The 25,732-nt window shown below is 37.7% G+C and overlaps 1 protein-coding gene across 1 annotated transcript in view; it reads right to left on the bottom strand.

The window, feature by feature from the left end:
* Positions 1–4,118: 4,118 nt before the first annotated feature.
* LOC140845599 (signal transducing adapter molecule 1-like) overlaps positions 4,119–25,732 on the bottom strand; it is a 63,222-nt gene continuing 41,608 nt past the window's right edge. Inside the window, exons 11-15 of the mRNA XM_073220191.1 lie at positions 21,823–21,910; positions 21,297–21,351; positions 20,615–20,768; positions 18,726–18,901; positions 4,119–5,430 (exon numbers count right to left, since the gene is read on the bottom strand). Of these exons, the coding sequence (XP_073076292.1) occupies positions 5,208–5,430; positions 18,726–18,901; positions 20,615–20,768; positions 21,297–21,351; positions 21,823–21,910 (696 nt within the window). The 3' untranslated portion in view covers positions 4,119–5,207. The remainder of the gene's footprint in view (positions 5,431–18,725; positions 18,902–20,614; positions 20,769–21,296; positions 21,352–21,822; positions 21,911–25,732) is intronic.

Here is a 25,732-nt window from a genome sequence, read left to right as displayed (position 1 = left end):
AACCGGTGGGATGAATGCAGCTATAACTGCAACAGCACCAGGATCTTTGTTGAAGTTTTTTGATGATCATCTTCTGGAATGACTCAGAGGATGTTGATGTTGGAAGTTCTTCATATCATATCTTAATTCGTTTTCTGGGTAGCCAAATTAGGCTCTGATCCTCTGTAAAAACACAAACAAACCCTTTGCCCACACTTTGATATGATCTTTATACCATTGTGAAGAACCTATTGGAGATCACCACACAGGAACTTTTTTTTTTTTAAGAGAAAGGAATATCAGAAAAATGTACTTCCATAGCTGATCATGCGACACCCTTTAAAAGATCAAAATTAAGGATATGCATTAATCATTGATTTGCAGTTAGTTTTATCCTATCAGGGAGTAATCCCCTTTTTTTCCATTAATCTACAATTACATGAAGAATATGTTTACTAGGCTCTCCCCTACACCAAGTCCCCCCTACAAACCCCATTACAGTCACTGTCCATCAGCATAGCAAAATGTTGTAGAGTCACTACTTGTCTTCTCTGTGTTGCATAGCCCTCCCCTTTCTCCCACTCCCCACATTATGCATGCTAATCATAATACCCCCTTTCTTCTTCCCCCCCTTATCCCTCCCTACCCACCCATTCTCCCCAGTCCCTTTCCCTTTGGTAACTGTTAGTCCATTCGTGGGTTCTGTGATTCTGCTGCTGTTTTGTTCCTTCAGTTTTTCCTTTGTTCTTATACTCCACATATGAGTGAAATCATTTGGTATTTGTCTTTCTCCACTTGGCTTATTTCACTGAGCGTAATACCCTCCAGGTCCATCCATGTTGCTGCAAATGGTAGGATTTGCCCTCTTCTTATGGCTGAGTAGTATTCCATTGTGTATATGTACCACATCTTCTTTATCCATTCATCTACCGATGGACACTTAGGTTGCTTCCATTTCTTGGCTATTGTAAATAGTGCTGCGATAAACATAGGGGTGCATCTGTCTTTCTCAAACTTGATTGCTGCATTCTTAGGGTAAATTCCTAGGAGTGGAATTCCTGGGTCAAATGGTAGGTCTGTTTTGAGCATTTTGAGGAACCTCCATACTGCTTTCCACAATGGTTGAACTAATTTACATTCCCACCAGCAGTGTAGGAGGGTTCCCCTTTCTCCACAGCCTCGCCAACATTTGTTGTTGTTTGTCTTTTGGATGGCAGCTATCCTTACTGGTGTGAGGTGATACCTCATTGTAGTTTTAATTTGTATTTCTCTGATAATTAGCGATGTGGAGCATCTTTTCATGTGTCTGTTGGCCATCTGTATTTCTTTATTGGAGAACTGTCCAGTTCCTCTGCCCATTTTTTAATTGGATTATTTGTGTTTTGTTTGTTGAAGTGGGTGAGCTCTTTATATATTTTGGATGTCAAGCCTTTATCAGATCTGTCATTTACAAATATATTCTCCCATACTTTTTGTTCTATTGATGTTGTCTTTTGTTGTACAGAAGCTTTTCGGCTTGATATAGTCCCACTTGTTCATTTTTGCTTTTGTTTTCCTTGCCCCATGCCTCCCTGGTTTTTAAGCAAAGCTGTCTGAAAGTATTCTTTTTCAGTCTGATCTTCCTTTGAAATTTAAAATTAATTTTTTTCTGAAGTTTTCCTAGCTTCAATATTTTTTTCTTTGTGATATTCAAGTGTTTTAAACCTTAGTGTTTAAAATCTTAGATTTCCTTGCCACCTTCCTCACCACCAAAAGTTCATTAAAACCAGTCCCTTTTTCTTTTATACAGGGGCTTGCTGACTCAATATGAAATCCTTCTCAGAAATAAAGCCTATATTAGCAGCTGCAAACGATGGTAGCAGGAACTATTAGCATTAACTAGAGTCAGAAACTCAGCAAAAGGCAGTATGGCCACAAGTTATCACCAATAAAATGTAAAATTTTGTTCAGCAAGGCAATCTAAGATTTTAAACACTAAGGTTTAAAACACTCATATCAAGAAAAAAAATATTGAAGCTAGGAAAACTTCAGAAAAAAATTAATTTTAAATTTCAAAGGAAGATCAGACTGAAAAAGAATACTTTCAGACAGCTTTGCTCAAAAACCATGGAGGCATGTCATTATATAGAAATAGTATAGAAAATAATCTAGATACTTGACAAGAACACTTAATCAAACCATGATTCTAAAATAAAAGATAACTGAAAATAAGGCCTTTGAGAAAATACTGGGTAAGTTTCTTAAATATATTCTATTTTAAGGGGTATAAGTAGTTAATAACAAGAAAAAAAATTTTTTAAACCTGGAAAATGATACAATGAAAAATTTAAACTAGTTTTGTTATTATATGTTTTTAAAATGATATAACAGGAAGCTGTAATTATTAGTACAATTGGTAAGTAAACCAAGGATATAGATAAGAAAAAGAACAGTGATTTTAATGTATTAAACAGATGAAAACTTGACCAACTATACCAATGGACATTTTTGAAAATAATTTACATTTCTTATAACTGCATAGTTCATCATACAGGACACTAATCTGTCATATAAATTTGAAGATTTGGACTAAAGGTATTTTCAAGCTGAATTACATATGTCATATATGAAAACTCAGAAAAGAATGTCTGTGGTCAATAAAGCATTATAAATATAAAAATTAAAGAGGTATAGCAACAAATTTCCAGAAGTTTTTCATATAAAAAAACAGTTTCTAGGCACATAAAAAAAGGTCTCTCACTGAGCAGGAGGGATAGTGAAGGAGCACTACAGAGTAGAAAAGACTAAAATCACAGTAAGTACATTTGCTCATTACTCTCAGTCGGTTTAGGGCAGTGATATATTATCACATCCAACTGGCCATGGGGTATGTCAGCTATTCATGCTAGGTAGTAACTGGACTGAATTTCTCCATTTAAATGTCACTGGTTTATGGATACATACTCAAACTTTATAAAGGAAATAAACTGTTAAGTAAAATTTGCTTCACAGAAATTCATATTATAGTTAGTTCATTTTATAAATAATTTTATTCCTTAAATAAATAGACTATATTTTAAAGAATGATTTTTTGAAAGCTCAACACATACACTGGTTTCAGAACAAATCCCCTATGCTCCCTATTCATCCTTTCCTATTTTTGTCCTTGCCATTTCATCTAAAAGATGGAAAGCCCAGTGGTTCTTTTCCACTAGAATTTTTATACCTAGTAAATGAAAAGAACAAACTAATATACTATCAGTTTTAAGTTTTCATTATATAAACCTTTATAATTCTAGTAAAGTTATAGGTAAGAAAAACATATGCATTGTAATAATGATAGCCTTTTTTCATTTCCCCACTGTTGATCTTTTACAAGGCAAACGCATAGTGAGAATATGTAATTGATTTTACAGAATGAAAGGTATCAAGATAAAATGGGAAAATGACACATTTGCCATTGGTAAGCAGGAATTTATCATCAAAAGACAGAAAAATACACTATGATGGGAAAAAGTAAATCAGTTAAACTAGAATACCTAAGTTGGAATGAAAAAGATTACAATGTATTTGACAATGTTCATCAAAAAACAATGTATTAAAAAATGTGTGAATGTAAAGTTTGAATTCAAATTCTAAAATTACTACTTGAGGACAACATACTCTAAAATCAGAACACACACTAAGGTGACACACTTGAGTTGAAGATGGTGTTTTAAAGGTTAACCTATGAAATTAATCACTTTTAAGATTACTTGGCAAAGATGGACTCATCTGTCAAAAAAAAAGCTAGCTACCTGATTAAATAGTCTTGTAACATAAAAATAACATTTTCATTTATGGCGTGAAACCTGTTACGTCAATTCATTTAATGTGATGCTCAACTCAATTTTTCATTTCAAATAATAGTGTTCATTTCAAATATCAGTCCTAAGTAGTAATATAGCACAACTAAGGAAATTATAAATATTTAAAAAATTAAAATGTCAGTGGAAAACATTCATATGGGGATTAAAAGAAAACATTCATTCAAAAATACTCTTGAATAGGAAGGCAAAATAATTCCATTAGACCTTTAAAAGAGACAGAGAGCAGCCCAAAAATCCAGTTTAAAGGCAAGAATAAATATACAAACTGTTAAGCAAAATCAGGAATATAGATTATTTTCAAACATCTACTTATATTCATTTTAATGAAGAATTAAAGGATACAATATGTTAAAGACATATTTAAAAGACTAGTAGTGGGGTAAGACAGATGAATCAAATTGCTAATATCCTAAATAATGACAAGAGACTTTGAAAAGTAGTGTAATTCATGTTTTTTTCATTCCAGTTTAAACACTTCTATCCAATGCCTCTATCTTTGGTGTCACTGCCACCAATAAACACAGTACACAGCTTAGAAACCTAATTATTATCTTCAACTAGGAAAAAATAAATCAACATTATTTCCTTAAAAATAAGATACAAAGAATGTGATCCCACTTAATTTTGTCTCATGGTCCCACAATATTCTGAAATACCACGCCAAAATGTAAGTTTCAAAGGGAGCATCATCATTTGCTTTAACTGCACCAAAAATGTAGCTACTGTATGCTGGTGTGATGACAGCTAGTAGTATGCAGAGGCTACACAAAGACATAATATACATATGTTCAGCTCACAATTAGTCAAAGGAAGAATTGTTTAATGCAAAACTGAAACAAGGACAACATAATGTCTTCATGTAAATATGCTACAGCTTTGTTCTCTTGCGGTTTAAAAGGACAGTGTAATCATCTTAAATCTAAACAAAATATTATGAAACAGTAGTTGTTCATGATTAAAATAAAATAGCAATGCAAATTAATTTAACAATGTTAAATATATTCACATGATCACCACTGTGATTCAAAATGGTCACTAATGAAGTTACACAGCAATATGTACATAACATTTGCCACAACAGCTTTTGTAATTTTGACTTCTTGCAGACCAGGTAATTTTAGGAGACAAATAATCTATCAGTTCTTTCATATTATGAAGGAACTAAACGTAAGTAGTTTCACTCCTTGGGGAAGGGCAAGGGGAGAACCTCTAAAACGTCAGTGCAAATTGAAGAGAGTTCTACCTTCTTGAACACTTGAACTTGTTGACCAAGATAGATTCCTATAAGCTGAGGATACACAAACCTTAAGATAATAAACAATCTCGTAACATTGTCAGTGGCATTTAGCAGAAATTTGCCACAAAGAGGGATCACAAGTCCTATAGCAGAGCCTTCTGAGGATATGGTTGCTGTGGCTGAGGCAGCTGTTGACTGCCTCCTGGTTGAGGCAGTGTTGATGATGTTAAACTGTAGTTTGGCACCTGGGAAACACTAGTTCCTGCATTCTGGTAAACAGAGACATCAGCAGCAGCAGGAGGAGGAGGACTATAAACTGAAGCCTGGTTGGGATACGTATTTCCTTGCACAGAACTGACTATTGTGCTGTGGAGGGGAAAAAACATTCAGTTAGATCAATACTGACTTACACAGCTATTTAGAAATAAACATTAAACATTAATTCATTCAATCCATTCAATAAATATTTATTAAATACCAATAATGTGCAAATATTGTTATTCTAGGCACTGGGATATCATAAAAGTGGCAAAAAAAAGTCCCTAATCTCCATGGAGCTTACATTCTAGTAGGAAAATAGTTAATAAAAAAATTTATAATATGACAAGTGGTAATAACTGATATGAAGGAAAATAAAACATAGTAGAAAGACCAAGAATAGTTGAGAAAAGAGATTCCACTTCATGTAGGCTGTTAAGGGAAGGCCTTTCACATATGGCAACACTAAAGAAGAGGTGTAAAAGTGAGAGAGGCAGTCATATCAATTATCTAAGGAAAAAAGCATATCAGGCAAGGAGATCAAGTTTGAGAAAAGATAATGCCAGGCATGTTCAAGGAACACAAAGGAGGCCATGATGGCTGAAGCAGAGTTAGAAAAGAGGAGTATAAGATAAAGTGGAAGAATTAAGGGGAAGGGGAGCCTTGAAATATATAGTACCTTGTAGACCATAATAAAGATTCTAGTTTGTATCTGAGTGAGATGAGAAGACCGTTGTTGGTTTTGGACAAGAGAGTGATATAATTTGACTTAGGTTTTAACACGCTCATTGTGGGCCAAAGACAAAAGCAAGGATACCTGACTAGAGGCTATTATAATCGTCCGGGGGAGAGCCAATAGGCACCAGAGCCATGGTGGACATGGTGGAGGAGGAAATGATCAGATCTTGAAGGTGGTGTCATCAAATTTTCTTAACAGGAAGAGTGGTCAAGCATGTGTGAGTTTTAGAACTGAGTAAACTGGTAGAGTGGCCAGTTAGAAAAGACCACAGGTAAGGACTACAGCACACTGCAGAAGGAAAATCAAAGCACACTTTTGGACATGTCAAGTGAGGTATCTAGGAGATTTACAAGAAAAGATAATGAATAGGCAGTCAGCTATTCAAGTCTGGAGTGCAGTGGAGGGGTTAGGACTGGAAATACACATCTGGGAGTCATCAACATACACATGGTGTTCAGAGTCATAGGCCTGAATGAGATCCCTTAGGCAGTGACTGTAAAAAAGAGAAGAAAGCAGTCCATATTTTGAGCCCTAGATCTAGAAGTTAGGAAGATAAAGAGGCACTAGGCAAAGAAGATGGAGAAGTGGCAATAGGTGGAAGAAAAACTAAGAGAATGGTCATGTCCAAGTGAAGAAAATTTTTCAAAAAGAAAGTGGCCATGGGATCTAGCAATATGGAAATCACCAGTCCTTTATAAAAGCAATTCTGTGAATAGGGGATATGAAAGCCTGATAACCTCACTTCTCATATTTCCCAGAATATACAGAAGCAAATCAGAGACCTTCCATCTACTCTCACCATCACATTTATCAGCTATCTGTATCTATACCCATTCATATACTCTGCTTTCCCTCCTGCTGTAACTGATCAATTGTCAGTGCTCCCATCCAAGGCACCCTATACTTAGGCACTGCTCCTTATCCACCAAAACAAAAGAAAAGTGAAAACCCTTCAGAGTTAGTTTTATTCATGGTGTCTGCTTCCTCTCTTCCCATTCCCAACCTGTTATTTGAGTTTCTACTATGTGTAAGACTCCAGGTTAGATACAAAGAGAGAAATACTAAGAGATTTAACACTGACATTCTCCCCTACATTTTGATTAAAAATGTAAAAAAGCTATATAATGGATAATTGCCCAAAATTTTCAAAATATTGCCTATTTCTAAACTTTTCTTCAATTGTTGGATTTATAAATCAGTTGTTGGTAAGTTCAATGCTCCATACTGTGCACAAATTAAAACAATTCATTAGTATAAGAGATGGTCATTTACTGCTAAATTCCACAAATTAATATAAACACTTAAGGAATGCTTTACAGCATCACCCATTATCATTCCTTTTGTGTTGCACTGTGAGATATAAAGTATTATAAGAAGTCAGATTTCATGCTACTATTTATATCAATACGGGCTACCACACTACTGTAATACATTGTTGAGACTAAATGCTAAGCTCTGGAGCCAGAATGTCTCATTTTGTATCATAACTAAGTGGGACCATACTCCCTCCATGCCTCAAGTTTCCCCCAGCTATAAAATGGGAATAATGTACCTACTCCATAGGTTGTTGGAATAAATGAATTAATACATGAAAAGCATGTAGCACAGTGCATGGTGCTTACTAAATATCCCATAAATGTTAGCAGTATGCAATCATTCCCACTCTGTACCATATTCCTTTACTTCAACTTACAGTTCCACCATCCACCCAATTGTCCACGGGCAAAACCGGCAATGTGTCCAATACTTCTTGCTGGTATCTCTGCTCTAAACTATCTCCCCAATTTGTCACCCATATGCAATCCTTTGCTAACCTCCTAAATAACTCTTTTCCCATCTCTCTCATTATATCACACAGTTAGACACTCTTAATTTCTTGCCTAATACAGTCTCCCAGTTTCTGACCTAGCCCCTATGAATCCACCCATTGAACTACCATTTCAAGCCCACTAGGAGCTTTCCTGGACAAGACCCAGGCCCCTTCACATAGTATCTAGGACCAGTCATATCCTTGCCAATAACTTCAAGTGTATCTTTCATCTCTCCCAGCAAACTTTAATCCTGTTGTGACACTGTACTGTTGGTAATACTCAACACATATCATGCACTTTTACAACTCCCCATTTTATTCATTCCATTGGTACCATGCTAGTCCATACTTCTGTCTTTGCTCATGACAGAAAATTTTTCTCACTTTTCCCCTCCAGGCTAAGAAAACACAACTTGAACATATTTTCTTAAGAACCTTCCCTGAACCCTAGGTTCCTGAAGTATCCTGCGCGTACTTTTATTCATAATTTATGTGATAATTACATGTTTTTGTGTGTTTGCCTGTACTAACCAGTAAGTATGTAAATCAATGGTCAACTAGTATTTCACCAGGGACCAAGAATACTCAATGAGGAAAAAGACAGTCTGTTCTATAAATGATGTTGGGCAAACTAGATAACCACCTGCTGAAGAATGAAATTGGACCCCTGTCTTATACCATTCACAAATATGAATTTGAAATGGATTAAGTCTTAAACATAAGACCTGAGACCATAAAACTCCTAGAGGAAAACAGGGAAAAAAGCTCTCTAACAGTGGTCTCAGCAGTTATTCCCTGGATATGACAGCAAAAACACAAGCAACAAAAGCAGAATCAACAAGTGGGACTACATCAAACTAAAAAGCTTCTGCACAGCAAAAGAAATAGTCAACAAAATGAAAAGGCAACCTATCGAATGGGAGAAGACATTTGCAAATTATGTATCTGATAAGGGGTTACTCTCAAAAATTATATATAAAGAACTCATACAACTTAATAGCAAGAAAGAACTAGCAACCCAATTTAAAAATGTGCAGAGAAAATGAACAATTTTCCTAAAAAGATATACAAATGGCCAACAGATCATGAAAAGGTGTTCAATATCAGTAATCATTAGTGAAATGCGAATCAAAACCACAATGAGGTATCATTTCACACCTGTTAGAATGACTATCAAAGAGATAAGAGGTAACAAGTGTTGGCAAGGATGTGGAGAAAAGGGAGCCCTCACGCAGTGCTGGTGGGAATGTAAGTTGGTGCAGCCACTATTGGAAAACAGTACAGAGGTTTAAAATTAAGAATAGAAAACTGTATCACCTAGCTATTGCACTTCTGGGTATTTATCCAAAGAATATAAACATTCTGATTTGAAAGGTATATATATACACCCTGTGCTCACTGCAACATTATTTACAATAGCAACAAAATGGAAACAGCATAAACGTCCATCAGTGGAAGAATGGATAAAGATGTGTAGACTACTACTCAGCCATAAAAAAGAATGGAATCTTGCTATTTATAACAACATGGATGGACCCTGAAGAGATTATGATAAGTGAAATAAGTTAGATGGAAAAAGATAAAAACCATATATTTTCACTCATAATGTGGTATCAAAACAACAACAACAGGGGGGGCGGAGCCAGGATGGCGGTGTGAGTAGAGCAGTGGAAATCTCCTCCCAAAAACACATAGAGCTATGAAAATATAACAAAGAAAAATCTTCCTAAAATAAAGACCACAGGACACAGGACAACATCCAGACCACATCCACACCTGCAAGAACCCAGCGCCTTGCGAAGGGGGTAAGATACAAGCCCCGACCCGGCGGGACCAGAGCGCCCATCCCCCCAGCTCCTGGCGGGTGGAAAGAAACCGGAGCGGTTTTTTTTTTTCTGGCGAGTGCTTTTTGGAAGCCTTAAAGGGACAGGGACCCCGTTGCTAGGGAGGCAGGCTGGCGGGACCGGTGAGCAGGTGCCTGGGATCAGCGCCTGAGGACAAAGAATATCACGCATTTTTCCCTACGGGACCAGTGGGCGGGTGCCTGAGAACAGTGCCTGAGGACGGAGGAAATTGCGCGTTTTTCCCTTTTTTATTCTCTTTTTGGCGAGTGCTTTTTGGAAGCCTTAAAGGGACAGGGACGCCGGTGCTAGGGAGGCAGAGCAGCAGGACGGGTGAGCGGGTACCTGGGACCAGCGCCTGAGGACAAAGAATATCCCGCATTTTTCCCTGCAGGACCGGAGGGCGGGTGCCTGAGACCAGCACCTGAGGACGGAGGAAATCGGGCATTTTTCCCCTTTTTTTGTTTTTTTTCTCTTTTTGGCGAGTGCTTTTTGGAAGCCTTAAAGGGACAGGGACCCTGGTGCTAGGGAGGCAGAGTAGCAGGACCGGTGAGCGGGTGCCTAGGACCGGCGCCTGAGGACAAATAATATCGCGCATTTTTCCCTGTAGGACCGGTGGGCGGGTGCCTGAGACCGGCACCTGAGGACGGAGGAAATCACACGTTTTTCCCCTTTTTTTTTCTCTTTCTGGCGAGTGCTTTTTGGAAGCTTTGAAAGGACAGGGACCCCGTTGCTAGGGAGGCAAGGTGGCGGGACTGGTGAGCGGGTGCCTGGGACTAGCGCCTGAGGACAAAGAATATCGCGCGTTTTTCCCTGCAGGACAGGTGGGCGGGTGCTTTTTGGAAGCCTTGAAGGGACAGGGACCCTGGTGCTAAGGAGGCAGGGCAGCAGGACCAGTGAGCGGGTGCCTGGAACCGGCGCCTGAGGACTAAAAAAAAAGTCACGTTTTTTCCTTTTTTTTTCTTTTTTTTTTTTCTGTTCCCTCTCTCATTGTTGCTGTTGTTGTTTTGGTTTGGAGAGTGCTTTTTGGAAGTCTTAAAGGGGCAGGACAGGACACTTAGACCAGAGGAAGGGAATCTGGGGATCTCTGGGCACTCTAACCCCCTGGGCAACAGGGAGCACAGAGGCCCCTTACGGAGATAAATAGCCTCCCGGCTGCAACCCCTCCAACAGGGCTCCACCATTCTGGAGGAGCAGCCCCAGCCAGGCCACGCCCACAGCAACAGCGGAGATAAACCCCATAGCAACCGGGCAGGAAGCAGAAGCCCTGTCTGTGCACAGCTGCACAGCACAAGCCACTAGAGGTCGCTATTCTCCCAGGAGAGGAAGGCCACAAACCAACAAGAAGGGAAGCTCTTCCAGTGGTCACTTGTACCATCTCTGCAAACTATCTCTATCACCATGAAAAGGCAAAACTACAGGCAGACAAAGATCACAGAGACAACACCTGAGAAGGAGACAGACCAAACCAGTCCTCCTGAAAAAGAATTCAAAATAAAAATCATGAACATGCTGACAGAGATGCAGAGAAAAATGCAAGAGCAATGGGATGAGATGCAGAGAAAAATGCAAGAGCAATGGGATGAAGTCCGGAGGGAGATCACAGATGTCAGGAAGGAGATCACTGAAGTGAAACAATCCCTGGAAGGATTTATAAGCAGAATGGATAAGATGCAAGAGGCCATTGAAGGAATAGAAGCCAGAGAACAGGAACGTATAGAAGCTGACATAGAGATAAAAGTATCTCCAGGAATGAAACAACACTAAGAGAACTATGTGACCAAACCAAAAGGAATAATATTCGTATGATAGGGATACCAGAAGAAGAAGAAAGAGGAAAAGGGATAGAAAGTCTCTTTGAAGAAATAATTGCTGAAAACTTGCCCAAACTGGGGGAGGAAGTAATCGAACAGACCATGGAATTACACAGAACCCACAACAGAAAGGATCCAAGGAGGACAACACCAAGACACATAGTAATTAAAATGGCAAGGATCAAGGACAAGGAAAGAGTTTTAAAGGCAGCTAGAGAGAAAAAGGTCACCTATAAAGGAAAACCCATCAGGCTAACATCAGACTTCTCGACAGAAACCCGACATGCCAGAAGAGAATGGCATGATATACTTAATGCAATGAAACAGAAGGGCCTTGAACCAAGGATACTGTATCCAGCATGACTATCATTTAAATATGATGGCGGGATTAAACAATTCCCAGATAAGCAAAAGCTGAGGGAATTTGCTTCCCACAAACCACCTCCACAGGGCATCCTACAGGGACTGCTCTAGATGGGAGCACTCCTAAAAAGAGCACAGAACAAAACACACAACATATGAAGAATGGAGGAGGAGGAATAAGAAGGGAGAGAAGAAAAGAATCTCCAGACAGTGTATATAACAGCTCAATAGCAAGCTAAGGTAGGCAGTAAGATACTAAAGAAGCTAACCTTGAACCTTTGGTAACGACGAATCTAAAGCCTGCAATGGCAATAAGTACATATCTCTCAATAGTCACCCTAAATGTAAATGGACTTAATGCACCAATCAAAAGACACAGAGTAATAGAATGGATAAAAAAGCAAGACCCATCTATATGCTGCTTACAAGAAACTCACCTCAAACCCAAAGATAAGCATAGACTAAAAGTCAAGGGATGGAAAAACATATTTCAGGCAAACAACAGTGAGAAGAAAGCAGGGGTTGCAGTACTAATATCAGACAAAATAGACTTCAAAACAAAGAAAGTAACAAGAGATAAAGAAGGATACTACATAATGATAAAGGGCTCAGTCCAACAAGAGGATATAACCATTCTAAATATATATGCACCCAATACAGGAGCACCAGCATATGTGAAGCAAATACTAACAGAACTAAAGAGGGAAATAGACTGCAATGCATTCATTGTAGGAGACTTCAACACACCACTCACCCCAAAGGATAGATCGACCGGGCAGAAAATAAGTAAGGACACAGAGGCACTGAACAACACCCTAGAACAGATGGACCTAATAGACATCTATAGAACTCTACATCCAAAAGCAACAGGATATACATTCTTCTCAAGTGCACATGGAACATTCTCCAGAATAGACCACATAATACATCACAAAAAGAGCCTCAGTAAATTCAAAAATATTGAAATTCTACCAACCAATTTTTCAGACCACAAAGGTATAAAAGTAGAAATATATTCTACAAAGAAAAAAAAAGGCTCACAAACACATGGAGGCTTAACAACATGCTTCTAAATAATCAATGGATCAATGAACAAATCAAAATAGAGATCAAGGAATATATAGAAACAAATGACAACAACAACACTAAGCCCCAACTTCTGTGGGACGCAGCGAAAGCGTCTTAAGAGGAAAGTATATAGCAATCCAGGCACACTTGAAGAAGGAAGAACAATCCCAAATGAATAGTCTAACATCACAATTATCAAAACTGGAAAAAGAAGAACAAATGAGGCCTAAAGTCAGCAGAAGGAGGGACATAATAAAGATCAGAGAAGAAATAATCAAAATTGAGAAGAATAAAACAATAGCAAAAATCAACGAAACCAAGAGCTGGTTCTTTGAGAAAATAAACAAAATAGATAAGCCTCTAGCCCAACTTATTAAGAGAAAAAGAGAATCAACACAAATCAACATAATCAGAAATGAGAATGGAAAAATCACAACAGACTCCACAGAAATACAAAGAATTATTAAAGACTACTATGAAAACCTATATGCCAACAAGCTGGAAAACCTAGAAGAAATGGACAACTTCCTAGAAAAATACAACCTCCCAAGACTGACCAAGGAAGAAACACAAAAGTTAAACAAACCAATTATGAGCAAAGAAATTGAAACGGTAATCAAAAAACTACCCAAGAACAAAACCCCGGGGCCGGACGGACTTACCTTGGAATTTTATCAGACACACAGAGAAGACATAATACCCATTCACCTTAAAGTGTTCCAAAAAATAGAAGAAAAGGGAATACTCCCAAACTCATTCTATGAAGCCAACATCACCCTAATACCAAAACCAGGCAAAGACCCCACCAAAAAAGAAAATTACAGACCAATATCCCTGATGAATGTAGATGCAAAAATACTCAATAAAATATTAGCAAACAGAATTCAACAGTATATCAAAAGGATCATACACCATGACCAAGTGGGATTCATCCCAGGGATGCAAGGATGGTACAACATTCGAAAATCCATCAACATCATCCACCACATCAACAAAAAGAAAGACAAAAACCACATGATCATCTCCATAGATGCTGAAAAAGCATTTGACAAAATTCAACATCCATTCATGATAAAAACTCTCAGCAAAATGGGAATAGAGGGCAAGTACCTCAACATAATAAAGGCCATATATGATAAACCCACAGCCAGCATTATATTGAACAGCGAGAAGCTGAAAGCATTTCCTCTGAGATCGGGAACCAGACAGGGATGCCGACTCTCCCCACTGTTATTTAACATAGTACTGGAGGTCCTAGCCACGGCAATCAGACAAAACAAAGAAATACAAGGAATCCAGATTGGCAAAGAAGAAGTTAAACTGTCACTATTTGCAGATGATATGATACTGTACATAAAAAACCCTAAAGACTCCACTCCAAAACTACTAGAACTGATATCGGAATACAGCAAAGTTGCAGGATACAAAATTAACACACAGAAATCTGTAGCTTTCCTATACACTAACAATGAATCAATAGAAAGAGAAATCAGGAAAACAATTCCATTCACCATTGCATCAAAAAGAATAAAATACCTAGGAATAAACCTAACCAAAGAAGTGAAAGACTTATACTCTGAAAACTACAAGTCACTCCTAAGAGAAATTAAAGGGGACACTAATAAATGGAAACTCATCCCATGCTCATGGCTAGGAAGAATTAATATCGTCAAAATGGCCATCCTGCCCAAAGCAAAATACAGATTTGATGCAATCCCTATCAAATTACCAGCAACATCCTTCAATGAATTGGAACAAATAATTCAAAAATTCATATGGAAACACCAAAGACCCCGAATAGCCAAAGCAATCCTGAAAAAGAAGAATAAAGTAGGGGGGATCTCACTCCCCAACTTCAAGCTCTACTACAAAGCCATAGTAATCAAGACAATTTGGTACTGGCACAAGAACAGAGCCACAGACCAGTGGAACAGATTAGAGACTCCAGACATTAACCCAAACATATATGGTCAATTAATATTTGATAAAGGAGTCATGGACATACAATGGCAAAATGACAGTCTCTTCAACAGATGGTGCTGGCAAAACTGGACAGCTACATGTAGGAGAATGAAACTGGACCATTGTCTAACCCCATATACAAAGGTAAACTGAAAATGGATCAAAGACCTGAATGTAAGTCATGAAAACATTAAACTCTTGGAAAAAAACATAGGCAAAAACCTCTTAGACATAGACATGAGTGACCTCTTCTTGAACATATCTCCCCGGGCAAGGAAAACAACAGCAAAAATGAGCAAGTGGGACTACATTAAGCTGAAAAGCTTCTGTACAGCGAAAGACACCATCAATAGAACAAAAAGGAACCCTACAGTATGGGAGAATATATTTGAAAATGACAGATCCGATAAAGGCTTGACGTCCAGAATATATAAAGAGCTCACACGCCTCAACAAACAAAAAACAAATAACCCAATTAAAAAATGGGCAGAGGAACTGAACAGACAGTTCTCTAAAAAAGAAATACAGATGACCAACAGACACATGAAAAGATGCTCCACATCGCTAATTATCAGAGAAATACAAATTAAAACTACAATGAGGTATCACCTCACACCAGTAAGGATGGCTGCCATCCAAAAGACAAACAACAACAAATGTTGGCGAGGCTGTGGAGAAAGGGGAACCCTCCTACACTGCTGGTGGGAATGTAAATTAGTTCAACCATTGTGGAAAGCAGTATGGAGGTTCCTCAAAATGCTCAAAACAGACCTACCATTTGACCCAGGAATTCCACTCCTAGGAATTTACCCTAAGAATGCAGCAATCAAGTTTGAGAAAGACAGATGCACTCCTATGTTTATCGCAGCACTATTTACAATAGCCAAGAATTGGAAGCAACCTAAATGTCCATTGGTAGATGAATGGATAAAGAAGATGTGGTACATATACACAATGGAATACTACTCAGCCATAAGAAGTGGAAAAATCCAACCATTTGCAGCAACATGGATGGAGCTGGAGAGTATTATGCTCAGTGAAATAAGCCAAGCGGAGAAAGAGAAATACCAAATGATTTCACTCATCTGAGGAGTATAAGAACAAAGGAAAAACTGAAGGAACAAAACAGCAGCAGAATTACAGAACCCAAAAATGGACTAACAGGTACCAAAGGGAAAGGAACTGGGGAGGATGGGTGTGCAGGGAGGGATAAGGGGGGGGGGGAGAAAAAGGGGGGTATTAAGATTAGCATGCATGGGGGGGATGAAGAAAGGGGAGGGTGGGTTGCACAACACAGAGAGGACAAGTAGTGACTCTACAACATTTTGCTAATCTGATGGACAGTAACCGTAATGTGGTTGTTAGGGTGGACCTGATATAGTGGAGAGCATGGTAAACATAGTATTCTTCATGTAAGTGTAGATTAAAAATTAAAAAAATAAAAATTAAATTAAAAAAAAAAGAAAGAAAGAAAAGGGGGATTACCCCTTGATAGGATAAAACTATTGGTAAATCAAAGATCAACGCATGCTTTAAATATCCTTAATGTTGATCACTTAAAGGGTGTCAGATGATTGGCTATGGAGGTACTCTTTTCTGACAATATTCCTTTCTCCTAATAAAAAAAAAAAAAAAGCAGTTACTGTGTGCTGACCTCCAATGAGTTCTGCACAGTGGTATAGAGGGCATGTCAAAGTGTGGGCAAAGGGTCTTTTTGTTTCTATGCAGAAGATCAAGGCCTAGCTTGGCTACCCAGAAAATGAACTAAGATACGATATGAGGAGGAGCTTCCAGCATCAGCACTCTCTGGAGGACTTGTGCCAGGGGGATGATCATCAAAAAGCCTCCACAGGGATCCGGACGATGCTGTGGTTGTGGCTGCATGCAGCCCACCGTCTCCTGGACTTGCCATAGGAATGAGGAGGGAGATGTCTAGGCTGGCATGTGCATACAGTGAGACAACGAATTTGACTGGATCTGTACTGTTGGAATTCAACCAGGAGTTGGGAGGGGTGCAAGTTGTAGCACTCCAAAATCTTATGACTATAGACTATCTACGGTTAAAAGAACATATGGGATGTGAACAGATCCCAGAAATGGGCTGCTTTAATTTGTCTGATTTCTCTCAGACTGTTCAAGCACAGCTGGACAATATCCATCATATCATAGACAAATTTTCACAAATGCCTAGGGTGCCTAAATGGTTTTCTTGGCTTCACTGGAGATGGCTGGCAATTATAGATTTGCTTTGTTTATGTCACCGTATTCCTATTATGTTAATATGTGTGTGCAAATTAGTTAGTAGTTTAAAACCTATACATACTTAAGGTACTCTACAAGAAGATATGTCAAAGAAATAATCAATCCTCCCATGTTTCCTTCATATGCTACCTCTATAGCTTTTCTTCTTCCTTCCTAATTACAACCCTTAAATAGAATTCGCACCTCATATAGAATTTACCGAGTATCATAATTCCTCCAGGTGGTAAAGATACCTCGAGACAAGTGCTGGGCATAGAAGCCACAGGGCATAAATCTGCAAAGAAGTAAAAAGCTAACCTTTTCAAACAATATGGCTTCTCTCTCACGTACCAACTTTACCTTTCCCTGTATGGCCCCGGAAGATGACTGGTTAGCCAGAGACGGGTAAGATTCCTCAAGGGAGGAACAAGCTAAGACAGGCACAGTCGCAGGGGGGCCATCAGGTGAGAATTTGGGGATCAACAGAGGTGAGGCTCAGAACCTCACCCCCCCTGCTTTGAGAGAAATCGTCTGCATCCATGGATGTCTTGCTGCCCTTGTCTAGCCTGGATTAATACTTAGTCCATAGGCACACACCTGATCATCTGATCATCTACATTTGCCCTCTTACAGCACTAAACTATGTTTTCTACCTTTATCTTGCATCTACCTACCACTTCAGCATTTTATTAAAAATGAAAATAATAATAATAATAAAGGGAGAAATGTGGGATCAACATATAAATCAAGTACAAAAATCAAACGAATATTCATATTTGACCTGATTGTTTATAGTTCATAATGCGTGATCAAAACCGAAAGTTTCTGTGATGACTGCGCTTGTACTGTTCACCATGTAAGAATTTATTCACTATGTAAGAATTCGTTCACCATGTAAGAACTTGTTCGTTATGCTTCAGAAGATTGGAGACTGACGAGAATTAGGCTTGAGATGGATTAATGATTGTACATTGAGCATTGACCCCCCTATCCTGAATTTTACTGTTGTTAACAACCATTTGATCAATAAATATGAGAGATGCCCTCTCAAAAAAAAAACAACAACAACAACAACAACAAATGAACAAACCAACAAAACAAAAACTCACAAAGAACAGATGGTGGGTACCACTGGGGAATGGGATGGGGGATGGACAAAATTGGTGAAAGTGGTCAACTATACATAATGATGAGTGGTAACTATCTGTTTAGTGGTGATCAAATTGTAGTGCACACAGGTATCAAATTGTAATGTTGTACACATGAAGTTTATATTACATGCCAATTTTATCTGAATAAAAAATTCATCATAGGAATATAAAAAGTACAGAATATAGCAATTCAATGAGTCATTAAGAGAGAGGACTGGCTTGGTGGCTTGTACAATACTGCAGGGATTCCTAAAGAACCTGCTCATCACCACAAACAGGGCTGACCATCTGGAATCAGTGATGACACCAACCCTGGATTTTTCTTATCCAGTTCTTATGGTCACAGATGATCAAGGGCACTTAAGACTTTCAACTTCATTGATGCCAAACAATACTCAAAAAAAATCAAATTACTTAGGGTAAGAAGCCTGGGCCTGCTGACTAGGAAGGGCTGGGTTTGCGGAGGGTGGAACTGCTCCTTGGCTGAGAGAAGAGAGTTGCTCTGGGGGAAGGCTGTAGCTCTGGAGATGGCTCATCTGTGCATTCCCTGCAACCAGGTAAGCACCACTTTGAGGAGGCCCTGGGTACACCTAGAACAGTTCATGATAAAACTTAATTAGATTCTCTAAGACTTTAACAAGCATGCCAAACTTTCTTTGTAGAGGCATTCAATTACAAAAAGAACAGTTAAACCTCTGAAATCTTTTTTTTACAGTTACTCCTGTTGACAGGCATTACAAAAAACACTTTTCAGTGAAGTGGGCTTCTGATGATTTTTATTCTTAGGGAAATACTAGCTAAACTCGTATCTCACATACAAGTAGTAAAGGAATTTATCTTGAAATTTTATAGTACTATAATCTCTCCTTCCATGTTGATATTTTAAATACTTCCCTAAAATGAATCCCCAAATGATGTTAAGAAGTCTCTGAATTCACTGTTTTTATCAACAGACTGCATTTCCTTATAGTAGAATTTATATTTCTTAATTACAGTTTATGAACATAGAGGAAGCAAATTTTCTAAAGCTGGGGTCAGTAAATTTTGTATAAGTCCAGATACTAAATACTTTGGGCTTTGTGGGCCCGTTACAACTACTAAACTCTGCCTATATAGAAAGCAGTCAGAAACAGTGTATAAACAAATGAGAATGGCTGTGTTCCAGTAAAAGTTTATTTAAAAAAAAAAACAGGGAGGCTGGATTTGGGTCCAAGGCCACTGTTTGCCTACACTTTCGGTTAAAAACTATTCTTCTAAAGAAACTGAAGTCTTAAATGCTTCATATCTTAAACATATACAATGCTTTAATTTTCTATAGTATTCTCATTAGAACCTTTCATTTCATATGTTTGAAAAGAGAGCTCCACTGTCTATGCAGTAAGACTCTTACCAGCTATTAAGAGAGCAACACAATCAAGAGACAACAATGATCTTAGCACTTCTCTTAAGTTGTGACTCACCGAACTTCAGAATCCAAAAAGTCTTCATTATAAACACATCTATTCTAGTCCTCATCAATACATTTTTTTGAATACTTTGCAAATGAAACACAAAGGGTTTTTTTGTTTGTTTTTTTGGCTCAAACTGGTATGAAGACCCAACAGTAGATGGCAGCTAGCCCTGCATTTCTCAGGTTTGGCTGCTCATCTCCAGGGTCCTGACTCCTCAATTCATGGGAAATGGACCAAAGTTTGCACCATTCTATGTGGATAAAATGCAGTACCTAGCTAATTACTCTATATTCTGAACTTATTGTACTTGTGGGAAAGGGGCTCTTTAAATAGTGGCCTAGGGTTAAAAGAAGGATAAAGGGCTCTGTATTACAGTATATGCACTCTAATGTAAAGGAAGAAAAACCCAGATTAAAGAAGCTCACTATTAAACTAAAAACTGATGATACTTAAAAGAATTTATTAGAAATTTACTCAGACAAAAACTACAGTTCTTAACCAAGTAATTAATTATGAACCAAGTAATTTTAAAAATATACAGATGTTTGGGTCTCAATCCTCAAGATTCTGGCTGAAATGGTATGGGGTGGGGCCAAAGCATCTGTATTTTTTCAAAAAGCTAGACTGGTTATTCAGATGTGCACCCCTGTAGAAAACAATAAAAAAAAAACTATTGGTATAATTAGGATATAATACACTGTATTTTCCAAGTACAAAATTCCTTTAAACTTCACTTTTATTTTAAACATCACATTTTAGAAGGCTTCTCATTTTGAAAAAACATTATAAAAACATTTTACAAAAAAAAATTTGAGAATTTAAAATGATATACTTGAGTTTTTAAAAGCTTACCTGAGAACCAGAAACACCAGATGACTGCATATAATACTGCTGATTCTGTAATTTTGCGTACATGGAATACATTGGATCTTCATTCATTAACTTGGTATACGATGAAAGTGCCTCCATTACTTTAACATTAAGTTCTGAGAGTTCTGAATGTTTTCTGAAATATTATACAATAATTTGAAACATAATTGCTATATAAGTAATGTTCTAAATAATATGACACATCAAAATAGCAAAAATAACAAAAAGTAGTATAAGTAGACATTATTAAAAATTTAACCTGTGACAGAAAAATCCTGTATTTTAGCTCCAAGGCAACTAAAACTATTTAATGTTTAGGTACTGGTGATGTGAGAACTCTAGGTTACTGTACTTAACTTTTACATATCTAGTCATTTTCAGACTCTGGCAATATTAATTCTAGCAAACATGATTAAAATAATAAACCATTAATTTTAATTATGACTAATGAAGTCAAAGTCAAATTCTCTCTTAAAAAAAAAAAGGACAGAGTGTTCTAATTCTAATTTCCACATCTAGTAAAACACAAGAGAATAAGAACTGATTCCTTTGACATTATCTTTAAAATAACAATAAAATAAAAAGGCAGCTCTTTCCCAGCATGCAATTTAGAGAACATCAAAGAAGAAGGTACACAATACAGATACTACAAGTGTTCTTTTACCTATCAATATCTTCCAGCTTTTCATCAATGAGAGGTCCCATCTGGTGACACATTGCTAAGATGACAAAATTAGGAGAAATATAAGAAAACAGAACAAAAGAAACCAAATCCCTGATGAATATTCATATACTTTAAGGAATAAAAAATCTAATTTGGAGTAATAAAAACTGTATTAATTAACCTTAGCTCACAGAACCCAAGACTTATCTTCTTGGGTATTTAGAAAATCAGTACTGTAATTGTACTGAACTCAAAAATTTTTAATGCCGATTTTCATTTTATAACATTTTCATTTTATAACATATAAATTAAATGTTGAATATTTAATTTGGATAGAAAAGTCTAAGAATTTGAGTTCTACTGAAAGTTTGAACTGTATAATAAAGGTAAGACTGAATCACAGAAGACTAAGAAATGTTAACATTTATATCATTCTCAATGTCATTTAAATAGAAGACCATTCTGTAACAGAATAGTAGATACATATTATTCTTTATTTGCAAAGTAAATGGAAAAGAAGGTTTACTTTCAAGATGAAGTAACTCTGGAAGATCTGGTTGATCATCACTGGGATCTGTACTTTGCAACATCTGTAGCAACTGGTCCATTTTATCCTACAGGAATTAAGCAGTTAATATAAAAAGCAACAAAATCATTATGCAACATGTTCTCACTTTCTTAATTAGGTAATGGACAAAGAACTTATATAATTCATAGATATGATGACTTTAATTTTGCTTCTATGAATTCATTGTCTGTGTATTCTCTTCATTACCCTGTGAAGTCAGTTTGAAATCTTCCTATTTACTTTTGAAACTGCTAATAGAGATTCTCTTAAATGAGAAGTAGAGCCACATTTAAACTTGAAATGTTGGATTTCTCAATGTGTTCTGCCATGCTAGTGGACTTCTGCATCACTTTGTTTTGGAGCAGCTATAGCCTTGCCAGACTGATAGGTACAACCACTCTCTCAAGATGGCATTACCTATGACTAACTCAATTATTCCACCATGGTGAATGTAACAGCTGTTTTATATAAGCAAAGCTCAGCTCTGTTACAGTTGTTCTACTTGAGTAGGGCCATAAGGATTTGTTGTACATTTTCTTTTTACAAGTGTTTCACTTTGGAATAAAAGGAAGGAGGAAGATTTGTGGCTTATCTATTCTATTTGGGGAAAGGCTGCAAGGCATCTCAAAACGATTCAGATCTAGTTCAGAATCTTTTGTTGTAAGAACCAATGGAACTAATGAAACCATCATTACAAAAATATATCTATATATTACATAGGTAAATATGCATTTATATGTTAGTTTTTAAATATCAAAACACAGATCTCATGTACCAAAAGAACTATAATAATTATAGACTTTCTTTCATGCATGGTTTTTATGTGGTTATAGGTACATTAGGTAAATAACCTAGACTATCAATTCTATGCAGTTAAATAAACCAAAATTAAAACTTTGTATTCTGTAAAGAAATTATTTTGACAGATGAATTAATTACAAGAGTAAAAGTGACACAAGTATATAAAAAAGTCTACAGATGTCAAAAGATTTTGTATTTTGAAATGTACACTGTGTTTTCAATATAAAAGATTCTAATTTTTCATTTTACATAGTCTAAAAAAGAAGGCACATGTCTGAAAATATCGCCTACCACAAAAGAAGGGGGTTTTGTAAAATAAGAGTGGCAGTCAACTAACAGGTAAATAATTTTTGTTGTGTTTGTTTACTGAATTCTATATCATACTTGAAATTATCTATCAAGAAATGAGGTTTCCAAAAATACCTCTTGTCTGATCATACATGTACTTACTTACGTAATGGACTCAGCCAAACAACTTTCCCTGACCCAGTTGGATTCCTTAGCTCTCAACAGTTCTCCACAATGTTTCTCTAAAAGAATGGTCTTCAGGATTAAAGATCGTGGTGTGAGAGGTGAGAAAGAAACCTCCTCCCAAAACCACATACAATATGAAAATATAGTTAATACAACTGAAAGAACAACAGGGAAGAAGGCTGCATTAGAGTGCATACACCTGGAAAAAAAAACAGACCCCAAGGAACAGGGGAATGTACCAAACCTGTGATCCAGCGGGACCCAAGCCCTTCCCCCATGCCAGCTCACCAGAGGGAGGAAGAGAAATGGAGCAGGGAGGGGGTGGAGGCCAAGGACTACTGGAGACCCAGCCCTGGAGATCTGTTCTGAGAGATGAACCAACATTACATGGGGCTCTATAGATTAGTGGGGTTGGAAAGCTAAGCAGGCGGAATACATGGAGAAGAAAATTCCAGCTGCTTGTGAAAACCAGATCCATATCCAGCTGCTATGGGACAAAAGAAAGGCAGGAAGTCTGAGAGACTTCCTAACAGTGAGAAGGCTGCTAAAGGAGCAAGGACTGCACAGAGCTTGCTGCTCAGGAGAGAGGAGGATAGGTGGACAAAATTGTCCTGGCGCACTCTGCCCAATAGGTTGGGAACTTTGAGGAGCTTCAGGCACTCCATACTCCTAGCTGGTACACAGCTCCAAGGCCCCCCCACTATGATACGCAGCCTGCTGTGCCTTCCTCCTGGCCAGCAAAGGCTCGCAAACTGCCTGCCCCTGCCCTTGTGCCAGGCTAGCCAGAGGAAGGCCCCACCTACAGCAGCTACAAGGGCAAAGGACAGAGGCTACCACCTACAAACTCAGCCCACTGCCCTTGGTAATGGAGACAGGCACTGCAGCTAAGAAGGAGGAAACAGCTCTTTCCTCCCTACAGGCACCGGTGATGCTCCCCTGACCCCTGCCATTGCTCCAAGGGCTGAGCAACTCCAAAGAGTACAGCTTCTGGGCACTAGAGGATGCCACATACAAATATGAAATGTCAAAGGGAACTGGTTCAAACCAAAATCCCACAAACACCAGAAAGAAGTCCAAATAAAACTGAACTGATCAATGTTCCTGAAAGAGATTTCAAAATAAAAATCATAAACATGGGACTCTCTTGTCCCCTCCTGGCGTGAGCCGGGAGCTCTGTCCTTTCACTGTATCTCTAAATAAAAGCCTGTGCCTTGCTCTCCTAAAAAAAAAAAAATCATAAACATGCTCTGGAGGTACAGAAAAATATTCAAGAACTCAAGCAAGAATTAAGGAATGAGATTCAATCATTGAAGAATACAGTATCTGAAAATGAACATACAATGGGGGGATTGAAAAGCAGATTAGATGATGTAGAAGACATAGTAAATGAAATAGAAATTATAGGAGAGGAATACAGAGAAGCTTAGGCACAGAGAAAAAAAAGGATTCCTAAGAATGAAAGAACATTAAGAGAACTATGTGACCAATCCAAATGGAACAATATTCTCATTATAGGGGTAGCAGAAGATGAAGAGAGAGAAAAAGGTATAGAAAGTGTCTTTGAGGATGTGACTGCTGAAAACATCCTCAGTTTGGGGAAGGAGATAGTCTCACAGGCCATAGAGATGCAAGGATCTCCCAACACAAGGTACCCAAGGAAGACAACACCAAGTCATATAATAATTAAAATGGCAAAGATCAAGGATAAGGACAGATTTTTACAAGTAGCTAGGGAGAGACAGAAGATTACATATAAAGGAAAACCCATCAGGCTATCATCACACTTCTCAACAGTAACCTTACAGGCCAGAAGGTAGTGGCATAATATACTTTATGCAATGAAATAGAAGGGCCTCAACCAAGAATACTCTACCCAGCAAGATTATCATTTAAATTTGAAGTGGGGATTAAACAATTTCCAGATAAACAAAAGCTGAGAGAATTTACCTCCCACAAACCATCCCTACAGTGTATTTTGGAGGGACTGCTATAGATGGAAGTGTTCCAAAGGCTAAACAGCTGTCACCAGAGGAAATAAAACCACAGTAACAAAAGTAGACCAATTAATTATTAAGCAGATGCAAAATCAAATCAACTACCTGTGAAGTGAGTCAAAGGATAGACAAAGAGTATAGAATATGACACTTAATATATATAAGGATGGAGGAGGAAGAAAAAGGAGTAAAAAAAAAAAAGAACCTATAGATTGTGTTTATAATAGCATACTGAGTTAAATTAGACTGTTAGATAGTAAGGAAGTTACCTTTGAACTTTTGGTAACCACAAATCTAAAGCTTGCAATGGCAATAAGTACATATCTTCGAAAATCACCATAAATATAAACGGTCTGAATGTACCAACCAAAAGACAGAGAGTCACTGACTGGATACAAAAACAAGACCCAACTATATGGTGCCTACAAGAGACTCACTTTAAACCCAAAGACATACACAGACTAAAAGTGAAGGGATGGAAAAAGATATTTCATGCAACTAATAGGGAGAAAAAAGCAGGAGTTGCAGTACTTTTATCAGACAAAATAGACTTCAAAACAAAGAAAGTCACAAGAGATAAAGAAGGACACTACATAATG

Source organism: Manis javanica, chromosome 2 (assembly GCF_040802235.1).
Source record: "Manis javanica isolate MJ-LG chromosome 2, MJ_LKY, whole genome shotgun sequence".
NCBI classification, from domain to species: domain Eukaryota; kingdom Metazoa; phylum Chordata; class Mammalia; order Pholidota; family Manidae; genus Manis; species Manis javanica.
This window is presented reverse-complemented; position numbering and strand designations above follow the sequence as displayed.